This window comes from Leptidea sinapis, chromosome 28 (assembly GCF_905404315.1).
Source record: "Leptidea sinapis chromosome 28, ilLepSina1.1, whole genome shotgun sequence".
Taxonomy (NCBI): domain Eukaryota; kingdom Metazoa; phylum Arthropoda; class Insecta; order Lepidoptera; family Pieridae; genus Leptidea; species Leptidea sinapis.
Window position 1 is genome coordinate 2,731,816 of NC_066292.1, and position 15,986 is coordinate 2,747,801.

The window sequence follows — 15,986 nt, forward strand, 5'->3', positions numbered from 1 at the left end:
TATACTTACTTTTTATTGCGAAAAAATTAATGAACAGGTTGAAATAAGGGATTAAAGTTTGTATGGGAATTCGTCATTTTCGGAGATAAAACCAAGAAATTTGTATTTAGGCACTTCCTACGTAAAAAAGCGGCTTCTCTTCTCCGCCGAATTCGTGGCAGCAGTAATAGTTACCAGAAGGCGATAGCCGCCAGCGGGGACTGTGCGTATGTTGGCCATTTCATAAAAATAAATATGTCCCTTCGTATTTTTAATTACTAACACAATTAGATTATAAGTTTACTAACAATGGAACGCTGTTATCTGAGAATAAACGTTTTATTATTATTATTAGAAGTAATTTATAAATATTTGTTCGAGCATTTTTGAAATTTAGATCTACATGGGGATGAAATAGGACATTTAATATTCACAGGGAAATACTATTAACGAGACTGTCGACAATAACAAGGGATATCCGCTGTATCGTAGAAGAGAGCCGCGCCGGCAGCTTCCCTATCAGCTATCCCACGCGGACGAAGTCGTGGCTAAAAGCTAGTAATAATTCTGCTATAATATATAATTCTGTGTTATAAAATAAATCTTCAATATTTCCTTAAATGAACTCAATAGAGAAATCTTAACAGAACGCAAAAATTTTAATAAATTCGCTTCTGCATTTTTCTGTATACGATATAAGTTCCACTTCGCTGCCCGCTTGCGAACATACTTCATAGGTAATTGATATTTAAAATATGAATTTTCTATTAAACGACTGTTGGAGTTAGTACTAGATTATTATTATTTTATTTGTCTATATAAGGTTATTTTTCGCACATAGGATGTAGCGTTAGAGATGTCGATTGGTTTGAGTTAGTAAAAAAAAACCACGAAGGCTAGCCTTTGCCTTGTAACCTAAACGACAAATTATTCATTCGTTCATTTGAGTTATTCAGCTCTGACATTATATATATCTAGTTAAACCTAATTTGATTAATCTCCAATATAAAGTCACAAATTTTCACAATATTTTCCAATAAATAGACATATTTTTACCTAATTATGACTAAAAATTTGTTAGTTTATCTAAAGACAAAGGCTAAAATTGGAATATAATTCGGGGTTTGCTGAAAGACGTTAAATTTTAGCATGAGCCAGTCATTCCGCGAAGAGGCATTTTTTTTTATGGAAAAGGAGAACAAACGAGCGTACGGGTCACCTGGTGTTAAGTGATCACCGCCGTCCACGTTCCACCAGAGGAATCACAGGAGCATTGCCGGCCTTGAAGGAAGGTGTACGCGCCTTTTTTGAAGGTACCCATGTCGTATCGTGCCGGATACACCGCACAAGGAAGTTCATTCCACAGCTTTGTAGTACGTGGAAGAAAGCTCCTTGAAAACCCCACTGTGGAGGACCGCCACACATCCAGATGGTGGGGATGATATCCTAACTTGTGGCGTGTCGTGCGAAGGTGGAATTCGGCGGCAGGAATAAGGTGAAACAGCTCTTCGGAACCCTCCCCATGATAAATGCGGTCTTGTCCACTAGGACACACAATGAAGCGATGTCTCTACGCACCGCCAAGTGATCCAGCCGTTCACAGAGCACTGGGTCCCCGACAATTCACGCTGCTCTGCTTCGCACGCGGTCAAATGGATCGAGCTGATACTGGCGTGCGCCAGACCAGAGATGACAGCAATACTCCATATGTGGCCGGACCTGCGCTTTGTACAGCGCTAGAATGTAAGCCGGCTTGAAGTATTGCCGTGCTCTATTTAGGCTACCAATCGGTCCTTGACTACGACGTATTATAAAGACGTGTTCTGCTAAGTCTTTTTTATCCATCTCCTTACATCTAAACAGCTCAACTCTCTTCACACTTTCATCTTATTTATCATTTTCAACCGACCTCGGTTCTCGATTCGATTACGTTGAGATTCTCAACAAGTTCAAGTCTATAGCGCCACGTGTATTGACAATATATTCACTGACATTATTCCAATAAACAAATGTATTATTAGTAAATTAGACTCGGACCATTTTGGTCAACTAATAAAAATTAAAGACATCAGATCTATTCTGAAAAAACAGAAAAAGAAAATGAAAAAGTTAAATGTACTCCTGTAAAAAAAATATCGTTTAAATCAATTGAAAAATTGCCTCAGTTCCAATTCTCTATTCCTAACTCAACTTAACTTATATGCCAATGCAATGTACAACATATTTTTTGAAACATTTACTAAGCTGTTTAACTCTATTTTCATTTCAAAATCATTTATTCCAAAAAATACTTTATCTTTTAATGACTGGGCTTCCGTCGATTTACATAAACGTAGACAAACATTGTATAACTTATATGAAGAGAGGCGATTTAATACAATTGCAAAATTTAAAATGTAAGGTTATATTCTCAAGAATTCAAGAACGATTTTAAATTAGCTTAGTCTCACAACATAAGTTTATAAATTAAAAATAGCAATGACAAAATAAAAACAACTTGGAAAATTATAAATGAGGAGATCGGTAAAACTAATAAGAGAAATATTGAATTCAAATTGAAGATTGGTAACAGAAACGTGAAAACAGATTCTGAAATTGCAGATACATTTGAAAAGTTTTTTACTGGTCTCTACGACAAAATATCTAAATTCCTCATCTATATCTGCAATGAAACTGCTACAGAAAAACGTATGTTTATGTAATACAAACTTTAAATTTAAGCATGTTGATCGCATAGAGATTATTAAAACGTTTAGACTAATTAGCGTTAAGAAAACTAAAGATCTCTGGGGAATCTCTGTGAACGTAGTGAAATCTGTAATAGAAATTGTAGCCACAGACTTAGCTTTTATTTTCAATAAGTGTGTAGATTGCGGTATATTTCCAAACCTAATGAAACAGAGCAAGATCACTCCTCTATTTAAATCGGGAGATAAAGCTGACCCCACCAATTTTAGACCCATATCAGTACTACCAACCTTTAGCAAGATTTTCGAAAAAATTATGTTTTGCAATTAATGAACCATTTTTACAATAATAACCTCATGCATAATAAACAATATGGTTTTACTCAAGGTCTTTCAACCACAGATGCTTGTATCGAGTTAATAAGAAATATTTTGGATGCTTCGGAGGATTCATGTGATGCGTTAGGAGCGTTATGTGATCTATCCAAGGCATTCAACTGCGTCCATCATGAAACCTTACTTCAAAAATTTCACCACTATGGGGTTAGAGATGTTTCACTAGACTTAATAAAATCATACTTGCGTAATAGGATTCAAAAAGTAGACATTAATGAAAAAAGATGAACTGGCTCTATCATATCGATGGGTGTACCGCAGGGCTCAATCTTGGGTCCTTTTTTGTTCCTGGTTTACGTGAATGGTTTACCAGACCTGATTAAAAATAAACATCATATTATACTGTTTGCGGACGATACATCTTTGTTATTTAAAATAAAACGCCAGCAAAAAAATATCTGTCAGGTTGACGACGACATTGCTGAAGTAGTAAATTGGTTTAATGTTAATAACTTACTTTTAAATGAAAGGAAAACAAAATGTGTAAGGTTTACACCTCTAAATATAAAGCACCAACCAACACCTATAAAAATTAATAATGACAAACTTGATGTAGTAGAAACGACAACATTCCTAGGCATTACATTAGACTTTAAGCTACAATGGGGTGCTCATATAAAAAACGTAAGTAATCGACTTAGCTCTGCAGTATTTGGGATAAAAAAAAATCGGCAGGTGTTGAAACGACTAGACTTGTATATTTCAGCTACTTTCATAGTGTCCTGTCTTACGGAATTATATTGTGGGGTAGGGCTGCAGATATTGAAAAAATATTTGTGCTGCAGAAAAGAGCAATTCGAGCAGTCTATAAAATGCGTTCAAGGGATTCATTGCGAGAAAAGTTTAGTGAAATAAATATTATGACAGTACACTGACAGTACATATACGAGAACCTCCTATACGCTCATAAAAATATTAGCCAATTTAAAAAGAATAGTGATGTACACAGTGTCAATACTCGAAACAAACATAAACTCGCAATTCCATCTACTAGGCTCCGTAAAATTGTTAAATATTTTAAAGTGGATTGTTTTATATTTTATAATAAACTCCCAAATGAAATTAAAATATTACCTATTAAAAAATTTAAATGTGTCGTAATAAATAAATTAATATCTAAGGCCTATTATAATGTGAAAGATTATTTGAATGATAAAGATAGTTGGAATTAATGTTCTAAATTTTGTTAATGAATATTGTTATACTCATTTGAATGCTATTGTTACTTTTGTACTTCATCCTGACTTGCACTAAATAACTTATAAAGTTTTACAGTGAATAAAGATTTTTTTGACTTTAACTTTTATTTAACATAAAATTATTGAAAATCCGTATAACAATATAAAGGATTATTTAGATGATTAGAAAGCTTTGGTATGAATCGCTCTAAAGGATTTGAGCTTTACTTACTCTTAAAAAATCTTATAATAATAATTATGAATTATTTTATACAAATTCAAGCAAAATGGTCAAATTGTAAGTAGAAGTATTTCGTGAGTAATGCATAATATGTAGATGAACATTCTTTTCTGATATTTGATTGTAATCTCGTGACAAAATTGTTCACCTGCGCCTTTAAAAAAAGAGCGACTCTATAGTTTTCATTTCTTACTGTGTGCTGGTCGCGTCCTTTTATCTGTCTCACTTTGACAAAGGGATGTGATTACTTGTCAATAATAAAAGTACCATATTTAATGAAACAATATTCGTTTTACTATACTATTTACGCGTTTTGCCAATCAATCTTATATAAATAAAATTAACTTACAGTATCACCGTCGCACCATCTTTTTTTGCGTCGTTTACGTATTATTTAAACACTTTTTTATAGCACGCTCAGGCTTGTTGATTGACACACAGCTGACACACGACTTAGGAGAAAAGTGTGCTAACATTGTCCTTAAGCACAATTTTGCCGTTCCATATTTATATAAAACGTCATTGATAATCGCTTATAAAATGCTTGCAAAATACCTTTATCTATTTACTTAAATTACCGAGGCTAACAAAATAGCTTCAACAATTTCTATGTGTCAGTATATTTGCGGTTGTGACTCACGTATTGTGGCTATCTCCCCGCATAGTTGCAACAAATAACATGGTTAATTGAAATATCATTCGGATAAACTGAAATGTAGCCCTGATTTGAAAATTTTAAGATAATTTTCTCTTGGTGTCATTTTGTTAATGCAATATTGTGTTTGTTGCAGATTGGTTGGCGAACGACCAATGAGTGGCTCGCGGGAAACTTTGCTTGTAAATTCTTCTTAGTTCTTCGAGCATTTGGATTGTACCTCTCCTCAAATGTATTAGTCTGCATATCATTAGACAGGTAACTTTATTTTGCTACTTGTATTCACTTTTATTTACTGTGTGTGTCGGTTATCAAGACCATCATGTTCACGAAGCATCCTTACACAAACAATGAATTCAAGGTCTGTATATGATATTTAAAACGCTTTATCTAACACGATTAATATTTTGTATGCAGCACCTTACAAACTAATTTGTTTTGAATACAGCCATTGTAAAATACTCTATTGATTGAAAAGAGTGGTGTTCTCACGAGCTCTACTTTTTCCAAAGATATGGTGGATTCATTAATTTAGAAGGAATGTTAATAGTGACGATTAAAAAGCGTTTAGTTTAAGCCTAATTGAATAAAGTTTATTTGACTTTGACTTTTATGCTCTCTCGCTCTTTGCAAATAGGCGTCGTTAACTTTCTTTTACTGCGCCTGTTATACAGTTACCAAAAACCATAGACCCAGGATATACTAGCGTATAGACCACCTGACAATACTAAGTAGCTAATGCCAAGCGTGTCTGACTGTTTACGAGTTAGCAACAATAATCGTTTACAGTATGAATAGATTCGCTTTCCATTTCTATCTTGCTTTGTTAGATGTTCTTCTCTTTAGCATGCTATGTTTGTCTATACGTTAGTATATTATAAGTCTATGTCAAAATCTATAGGGCAATAAATTTACGACACTCACATGATTTGTGCTGTCTCAATGCGTTTTCGGTTTTCGAAATCATATTATGTTCGTTTATTGGACGTTCGGATATATAACACTAGAAATAAGGGATCGCTTGTAACTTATTCTGTATTATTCTTGTTCAGACATTATCAATAAATAAATTTAAATGTTTTATCAAAAATGGCTCTGTCGTAAATCCTACTACTCTACAGCTGAATATCTATGCGATCGGACAGCCTGGGACTAGATTATGATTATTTTATACCAATAGTAATGATAGTACAATATTGTATATTTAAAAAGAGCGCAAGAAAAGAATGCTGGGAGAGTTTCTTGCGCCGTTTCTTCTCTCTCAGAGCGCCATTAGTTTCCGAACTGATAGTAGTATCTAGCACATTAGAAATGACATCGAAATGAATGCTAAAGTTAATTCTTCTTTTTATAGGGTTAATGAATTTATGTCCCGTATGTTTGGTCATTTGTCCTCCTCTACAAAACAAATACGGGTTGCTCTCTGGGAGTGGCGGCAAAAGTGAAAACTAGAACATTTACGTTGTGCATTTTTGAATATTTTGGTATGGTTAGGGAATAATTTCGCACGAATTGCTTTATTTATCAGTATAAAAGTACTAGCATTTATGTAGTTAAAAAAAATATTAATTAATTGCGCTATAGTACACAAAAATGACAATTTATATTACACAATGATTTTATCAAATTAATGTATTGTCATCGGTCATCGATAAATCTTCGAAGTTTGAACGAAATCTGTCCATTTAAAGTAAGTCAAAATCGCGCCCACACGAGTCGGGTAAAAATATAATATAGGCGAAGCTAATAAAAAGCGTCTATAGAAAAATTAACACTTCAGAACTATTACAATTATTTTACATTAAAAAGTTAATCTCTCAGAAAAATCAACTTTCATCCTTAATTTCTCCGACGATCTTAAGAATTTTCTTACTCCCAAGCCAAGCGTGCGTAAAGAAGTTTTACTTCAAAAAATTTCCTCGAGTTTTCATAACATATTTTCTACTAAAAGTCATATCATATCATCAAACATCGGACTGAAACAAAAAACTGAAATGTACTCGGAATTCATAAAATTGAGAGTTTATTAATAAATAATTTTATTAATTCTGTTGGCAAAAGTGGAAATTGATTTTGCTTAATAATTTCGGTTTCTCATTTAACTAATGTAACTTTATCGAGGGAAAGTTTTACAGTTGTGTTGGTTCGTTCAGTTCATCTGCCTATACGACCTACTCTCTTAGGAGAACCAAATTATAATATTTAATTTGATTTGTATCATATAATATTTAATTTGAATCTTTTTTCCTTACACCTTAATCCTTTGCACAGAATGTTTTGCCACAATGGCGCCTATTTCTGCCGTGAAGCAGTAATATGTAAGCATTACTGTGTTTCGGTCTGCAGGGCGCCGTAAATAGTGAAATTTCTGTGCAAATGAGACTTAACATCTTATATGTCTCAATGTGACGAGCGCAGCTGTAGTGCCGCTCAGAATTTTTGGGGGTTTTTCAAGAATCCTGGGAGGCACTGAATTGTAATGGGCAGCGTGTAACAATTACCATCAGCTGAACGTCCTGCTCGCCTGATCCCTTATTTTCATAAGAAACTTAAATACGCAGATAACCTTGATCTTAAATCACAGATATATTGTTTACATTCACAACTTCATTGAATAAGTCAAAAATAGATAATAACTAATAACTACGCGCTACTAACTAACTAATAACTGTCCGGAATTTTCAAATGAAATATAACCTGTTTCCTTTAATCAGATCGATTGAGAAGTTAAGGCATATACGAATGTATTTATACTATCTTACGGCCGTTCCCAATATACTATCTATAGATAGAGATAAATTACCACCTTCTACTGTCAGTAATTAGCCGTCAATAATCTGAAGCTGTCCCAATATACCCGATAAGTTTATCTTATCGCCTTATATTGGGACGCGTGAATTGCAATTTCCATACAAACTTCTATCGCTGGTAAGCTATACGTCCTCCCATTGACAGACAGCGTGTACGGATAAGGTGAGTTACCGTCGATAATTTTATTTAGACAGAAAAGTCAACGATTGTTACGATTTTGCAAGTAGGCCACAACCGGAGATAGACTAAATATTGGGAACGGCCGTTAGGCAGTTCTAATATACATTTAGCCTCTTGCTGCTAAACGACCGATGCAAACAGGACATGTTCATTACTCTAATGTGCGTAACAAGCCACGACTTACGCTGGCGATTTCTATGTCACTTTGTGTTAGTGCTATCTGTCACAGTCTATCTAGATGTATAACCGCCAGTTACTGAATAGTTAATTATGCAACTGTTATGTAATCAGGTGTATTAGAACACGAATGTGGGTTTATACTTCAATAATAGTCTCACATGAGTGTTTTAATACCTAATCATCAACTGTTGCATATAAGACTTTATCTACACCCCTAATATGAATCCTCTATAAAAGATTCTGAGTTGTGTTATTGTGAAAGCGGATGATATAATATTGTACTGAATTTTATTACAACACTCGTTTGGACGATGTAATGGTTATTAGGACATTGGGTGTTTTAATGTTTGCAATAAGCTAACTGTTTTAGAATCTTTAAAGCATGGGTGTAGAAAAAGCATATGAAAAGTTAATGTTTCATTATATCACATGCTATCTTTGACTGTCAAAATGAAAAAGAAAGTGACAGTATTATATTTAATGAAATATTAACTTTAAGGATGTTTTCTGCAACTAGCGGTAAGTGATCTAAGTAGAGCATCAGCTAAGCTAGCTAAGTATTCACTAATACTGGATGTATCATATAGTAAAATAAAACATGGTAGGTATGGAGTTAGCCTGAGATACGGATTAAGAAACAGTGTAAAAAGCGAATGGAGTGGAACTAAATAAGATGTATTGTCAGTTATCCAAAAGAGAATATGGAGATGATTGCGTTACGAAGAAAAGATTTTTGAATTGGCGGATAACAAGGACTTAACAAGATTAGAACTTATTTGGATCCATAGCTAAATCTATCTAATTGAGTCGAGGAATTCTCTGAAAAGCCTGCCCACCATCGATCAAAACTTCAGAGATCTCTCACGATGCTTCTTGGACATGGCAACCCACTACCACAACATCTTGGTCATATTATAAGCATCGTTAAACACCACTGCACCACAGTCTGAATTAAAAAAGATACTGAACACACCCGTACTCTTGACAGCTGGTACTTTTTACTTATGCGAAGGTCAAATAAAATCAAACTTACCTTATTCACGTAAGTTAAGGAAATAATACTCATGAATGTCAAAAGTTTCCTTTTCTTATTACATTTACCGTCACTTCGGAGAAGGTTGAGCTTTGTTGAGAAGAAGTGGCAAGAAACATGTTGCTTCATCGTTATACAAATTATTGCATTTTATATATATCTATAGTGATGCAAGAAAGATACACAAACATCAAATACTCATTCCCTTACACGAGTGAAAAAAAAGTAAATGTAAATTTAATAAGTAAAAACACAAGAGTTATTGAGTACATTAGATGCATCAATCCTGTGTGGATTATGCATATCGTAAATAATATCTTGCGAGTGTTAAATTTGCGATTATAAAAATAAAATAACTTTTCTGGTAATTAGATCATCCAGCCACCACAAACCCGCTCATAAGCATGACGCATGGACCAGCCATAGGCTCCCTCGACCATATTTTAGGGAACTGTTTAGTTAACAAAGAATAATGTTCAGCAAGGAAAGGTCAACAGTGAATAAGAACGCAAAATAGAATGAAGTCGAGTTCAAACACCCGGTTCGATTCCTAACGAGAACACATCAAACATGGAATATGTACACTTCGATACCCACATCATGCATTCAATCACACACCTAGAAATAATACAATTAAAGTAACATGTTACGTTGAAATAGTTTTTGTTCAACAAGAGATAAAAGTTCACTTTTGTTACGAGTGTCGAGTTTGAATCTCGAGTGAACGAAAGATCCTTTAATTAAATGACAAGCTAACAAAGTTACTACCTTCTTCGTGCATCCTTCAAACAACTCGCCATTGACTAAGTGCATGGCGTTAGTTTCACACTCATAATCATCATTATCAGCCGGAAGACATCCACTGCTGGACAAAGGCCTCCCCTAATGGTTGCCATGACGATTGGTCCTGCGCTGCCCACATCTATTATCAACGTATTCCGGCGATCTTGACCAGTTCGTCGGTCCATCTTGTGGGGGGACTACCAACACTGCATCTTCTGGTACGTGGTCGCCATTCCAGGACATTACTGCCCTAACGGCCATCTGTCCGTTGAACTTTTTGCCATACCCACTGCCACTTCAGTTTCGCAATCATTTGGGCTATGTCGGTAAATTTAGTTCTCCTACGGATCTACTCATTTCTGATTCGTGCGAGTTTCGCACTACAAAAGGCAAACATCAAAAGAAGACCAAGAATTTTTTCTCACTGAGTGAGTGAAAACGACTTCTTTGCACTAGTTTTTGGTAACAGAGATACTATTTTTTACACTACAAGCAATTGAGTCCAATTCAAAAGGAAGTTGAAAGAAGGCAGCGAAATAAAAAATAAGTTTGTATGATGTTAAACCTACTTTGAATATACTAAAACTTACCTTAAACCTACTTTTAATACTTACTACTGTAATGGCTCTATCATATCGCTTATATATCGTCTATCAACAATTATTAATTTGTTTCATGTAAAAAAAACTGTAGCAATAGACACTTCACAATCTTTTTTGTGTCAGTTCACTTGACATTATATTCCATCCAAGTGTAGGCGAACTTTTCTTGTTTACTTGGAGTTTGTCAGTTTGTATTACGGACGATTCATTAAGCCCAAGTTTTTTATGTAAAAATAACTTTTGAATTTTGTATCGTCTTGCAGTTAAAGCTTGTTTTATTGATTACTACGAATGTATTTGAACTGCTGTGTTTTTGATCCCGGCAGTAGAATTTTTTCCGGTTTGTTTCCGCTGAGTTTCTTGTGCGTGTTCTTCTCAGGTCTGAGGCATACTTTTTCGAATGGGTGTTAGTTTTTAACTTTCCATAAGTAATATAATATTATCCTATTTTTAATAAAAATATTTGAATTTTAATTTTAATAAGGAACATCTGACATTGTTAGCCTTAGGGTGACGCAAGATGGGGTGATCAAGGTCGTATCATACTACCTACTAATTATTTTCCTGATAGGATATTATTGTGATGATATTCACAATGGCATAGGTAGCTCATATTGCCTAACACCAGGTTGACCATTAAAAATTTATATTAATCTCATGTACTTTAACTTTAAGTTTTATATTTGACTGGCAACCATAATAATAAAGAAAAATATACTTCGACGGCCTTATAAATAAACTTGGTGTAAAGTTATAACTGATGATAAACAAAGAAAATGCAAAATGTTTACAATATCGTTGACAATACTGTCAATACAATGATAATTCTGAAGTTTTCTGAATGACGCTGCCTTGCAAATAAACGCGGGAGACGTTATACGTCCAAACAAACAATTCGTAAGCAAAATGTCTATTTGTAAACATTTTACATATTCTTGGTTTATGCTTAGTTATAACTTAATGTCAATTTTATTTGTAAGGCCGCTAGAGTTTCTACAAACGCACTACTGCAGTGTATGCGTAGAGAATGTCCATATTTTAAATTACATATCAATCGTTGAAAAATTGGCTTAGTAGTATTTATACGGCTAGATAGAGCCTGTTTATTTTAGGCACCGCACGAGGCCAGCTTTATTATTTTAGTGTGCATGACAGCTAAGTCTTTTTCAAATTCAAAATATCTTTATTTGTACACAGTTATTTACAATCACATATGAAACTCTCCTGGTAGATTTAGATAATCTGTGTTGGATAGATCAATCTGATAGCTTCACTAACAGCTCACTGCTATTTTTTTCGTCGCTTTCACAGCTTTTAGCATAAAAAATACAGAATATCGAGTCTCTTCTAGTAAATGTTATAAGGAATTTTAATTTGTTTTCGGATTAATAGTTTCTAGTTTGTGTACTTAATCTTGTCATTGTGTTTTTGATTTTGTTCCAATATTGCTTAAAAAAATTATATTATATTAAAATCTAAGATATTAATTAGATGTGCTTAAAGGTACTATAACTACCACGTCGGTTGCTTGTATAGAATGTAAGCTAGGTGTGGAGCACAGTTCAAAGTTACTTTTTCATACTTAAGTTGACACAATAGTTATTAATGCACATTTGACAGAAGCAATGAAATGAAAAATCTTTATTCATTTATGTACAATTTGTGCAGTTATGAAAATAAATTTTTATGTCATCGGTCTAAGAGAGGCCTTCCAACCAAGAAAGCAAGAAACTCAGCAAGTATTATCCTCCCTTTACAGTTTTTATAGCATCCATAAACTTTTATAGTCTATTTATTTCTGAACTTTATTATACACTTTCTTCATTTAAATTTTCTTAATAAGAAGCTTAAAATTATAAATAACGGAAGTTCAGTAACATGATGTGGATAATCTCAAGTAAGCCGCAAACAGGCCTGGAATCCTTTTTTCTTTAAGCAGTCATAAATGCAAATTGCATTGAGAATATTCAAATAATATTCCTAAAACATCTTTATTATCGTTTAAAAGTCACATATAACTCAACTATGTAATCAATATCATTTCCCGCCTCTAAAGAAACATCCTAAAATAACTGCTATTTTTCTTCTTTTAAAAAGCTTGAAGTTTAATCGATTGTTCCCAACTTCTTGCTAAACTCCAATTCAATACCCCTGTTAAATCACTTTGAAAGAAAAGCTTTCACTTGGCGAGCAAGCGCTATTTTTTAAATAGCGTTAATAATCTAGATTCTGAATAATGTGTTCACTCTGCAAGACGTACCTTAGCCAACAAATTCCTCACTAATTCAGTTTCTGTTGTTGTTATGATCACTTTAATCTTAATCGTAGACTAAGGCTGAGATTTATAAAGCATACTTAGACTTTTCTCAGACTAATCTAGAGCGATAAGTCCAAGTTGCTATTTATAAATATCGCTTTGATTGCGAGGTAAGGACTTCATCCACCAAAACGACGACTTAAAACGAAACTCAAGCTTTTAGCCGAACAAAAAGGAGATCAACAATTTATTGCGTAGTCACAATAGCAGTTGTTCAACGTTTTAAAATTCCCGTATAATACACGCTTCGGTGTGGTAAGATGTTTGATATCTATCATTGTAATTTATTTATTTATTTATTTATCAAAGATACAATGTAACATTACAGATTAAATCTAAAGCGTTACAAAGATATTATACTAAAGAAAAAACAAACAATGAAAATTATAAACTAGTTATCTTATTTTATAGAGCTTACAGGCATCAAACTCTCAAATCTTTTCTTACATTCTTTGACCAAACATTCCATCGAGCTGGCAAATAGATCACACTGTGGTGCTACCTCAAGTACAGAGTTTAGAAGACAGATGGCTCGTATTACAGGCGTGTGCTTATGCGCTTGAGTGCGTGCAGGTGGCTGCGCAAATAGTGCGTGTCGCCGCGCGCGTACGTACGAGGTCGGTACAAAGAAACGCAACAAACGTTGTAATAAGTATACGCAGTCCACTCTGCCCCGAATTATTTTGAGAACAAACTTAGTAAGAGCTACGTACCTACGTAACTGCAGTGAATCAAAGCTCAGATGTCCTTGTAAAAAGAGTGTTGGGTACATAAATGGATAGTATCCATATTGCCTCTTATACAAATGTCTAAGGAATTGTTTTTGGATTTGTTCGATCATTAAAGTATATTTGCTCTCATGTGGGTTCCAAACAACTGAGTTGCACTCGAGAATACTACGGACTAGCGCCGTATAAAGGATACGAAGTGCTTGGTTCGTTAAATGAGATGCATTACGTAGAACAAATCCAAGCCGTCGGTAAGCAGCCTCAACAATAGTCTCCACATGTAAGTGAAACGTGAGTTTAGGATCGAATACAACCCCAAGATCTCGTACTTCCTGTACTCGCATCACCGGCACATCACCAATTAAATAATTGAACTCTTGCACGGCGGAGGAGCGTGAGAATGACATGAATTCACATTTCGACAGGTTAAAAAACAGCTTATTATCAACACTCCACTTGTAAACCCGATCTAAGTCGTTTTGTAGAGATAAGGAGTCCTCTGAGCTCTTTACTGCCTTGACCAACTTTAGATCATCAGCAAACAGTAACACCTCAGAATCCTGTATGACTTCTGGGAGATCAATTATGAATAGGATAAAGAGCAAAGGTCCCAAATTAGACCCCTGACTAATTCCAAAACGCGTTCTATAAGGATTAGATACAAACTCACCATATTTAACAAATTGCTCTCTTTGAGATAGGTAACTTGCATAAAGCATTAACAGTTTTGGCGAGAAACCCATCATCCCCAATTTGTGAATCATGACGTCGTTATCAAGCCGATCGAACGCCTTCTGGAAGTCCAGATAGATGACGTCCACTTGGTTGCCTTGTTCTAATTCCCATGATAGAAGATCCACAAGGTGGAGAAGGTTTGAGCTTACTGATCGTCGTGGGAGAAACCCGTGCTGCGTCTCAGTAACGAAGGGAATACACTGCGGTAAGATTATGTCGTACAAGGCACTCTCAAAAGATTTAGCTAAAGCTGAAAGAATTGCTATTGGCCGATAGATTTCCACCGCAGTCTTGGATCCCGTTTTGAGAATAGGAGTAACTCGAGATTTCTTCCATGCTGAGGGATAGTTACCTGTCTGTAAAACCAAATTAAAAATATAAGTGATTGGTTTAATCAAAATATCAACGCAACCACGAATTACATATGCTGGTATTCCATCAGGTCCTGGCGAAGAAGCAGCCTTAAGGTTTTTGATAGAAGTACGGACGCGAGACTCCGAGAAGCATTGTATATTCACGTGCCTTGCATGGGAGTACGAATTGGCATTGGTACTCTGCCAGTCTAAGCGCGGCTCCTGATCTACAAATACTGAACTGAAATGCTCCGCAAAAGCATTTGCACTATTGACTCCCTGATACTCCTTACCGGCTCGTGTGACTTTAATCTCATGTAATGTTCGTGTTTGTTCAATTTTTGCTGCCACATCAAGAAATGCGTTCCGTCTCTCATATCAAATAAGTTAACAAATCCGCATATCGCATAAATCATTTATAGATTTCCACTTATTTCAATAAAACTGATAATCAAATGAGTTTGGGGTACTATATAATAATATAATGTACTATTTCACTTCTCATGCTGTGAAATTGCTTATTTGTGCACGATATAGGCTGCACTAAGTCGATTTTTGTGCACAAGTGCACAAAGGGATATACTCATAAATGAATCTATATTAAAGCAAAGAAAATGAGCCATACAGCCAAACACAATAAAAAGTTCAGAGATAGAATTTGTTATTTTTTAATATTTACTTTAATTTATTTGCCTTATGTGTTTTTAAGACATAAAAGATATTAAAATTTAAATTAAAATACATTAGGTTATTTAATTAATTAAAAAATATATATATTACCAAATTAATTCAATAGTAGGCTGTATAGGTCTGGAGCCCAAGCCTAATATCAATGTCGTAAGATTTAAAAAAAGCGGCGGTAAACAGGTCTTGTTTTATCGTGCGTTTATTATTTTCTTCAAATTTCCTAAAATTGTTAAAAATGTCCATGTTATACTACTGTTTTATTTCCTCGCAATCGAATTGAAAAGCAGAGTTTACAACTCGTCCACAAAACCTTTTTATCCTCGACATTACTATCAGTCATTGCTAAAAGTCTCGGATAAAAATGGTTCGTTTTGTGCACTCGTTGTAAAATCTACTAAAACTTTCTATTGTAAAAGTTTATTTAATAATAATCGGCAATGT

General features: G+C 34.4%; 1 protein-coding gene across 1 annotated transcript in view; it reads left to right on the plus strand.

Annotated features, from left to right (window-relative positions):
• Nucleotides 1–15,986, plus strand: part of LOC126973055 (adipokinetic hormone/corazonin-related peptide receptor variant I-like) — a 59,181-nt gene that overhangs the window by 11,803 nt on the left and 31,392 nt on the right. The window contains exon 3 of the mRNA XM_050820169.1: nucleotides 5,273–5,394. Coding sequence (XP_050676126.1) covers nucleotides 5,273–5,394 — 122 coding nt within the window. The remainder of the gene's footprint in view (nucleotides 1–5,272; nucleotides 5,395–15,986) is intronic.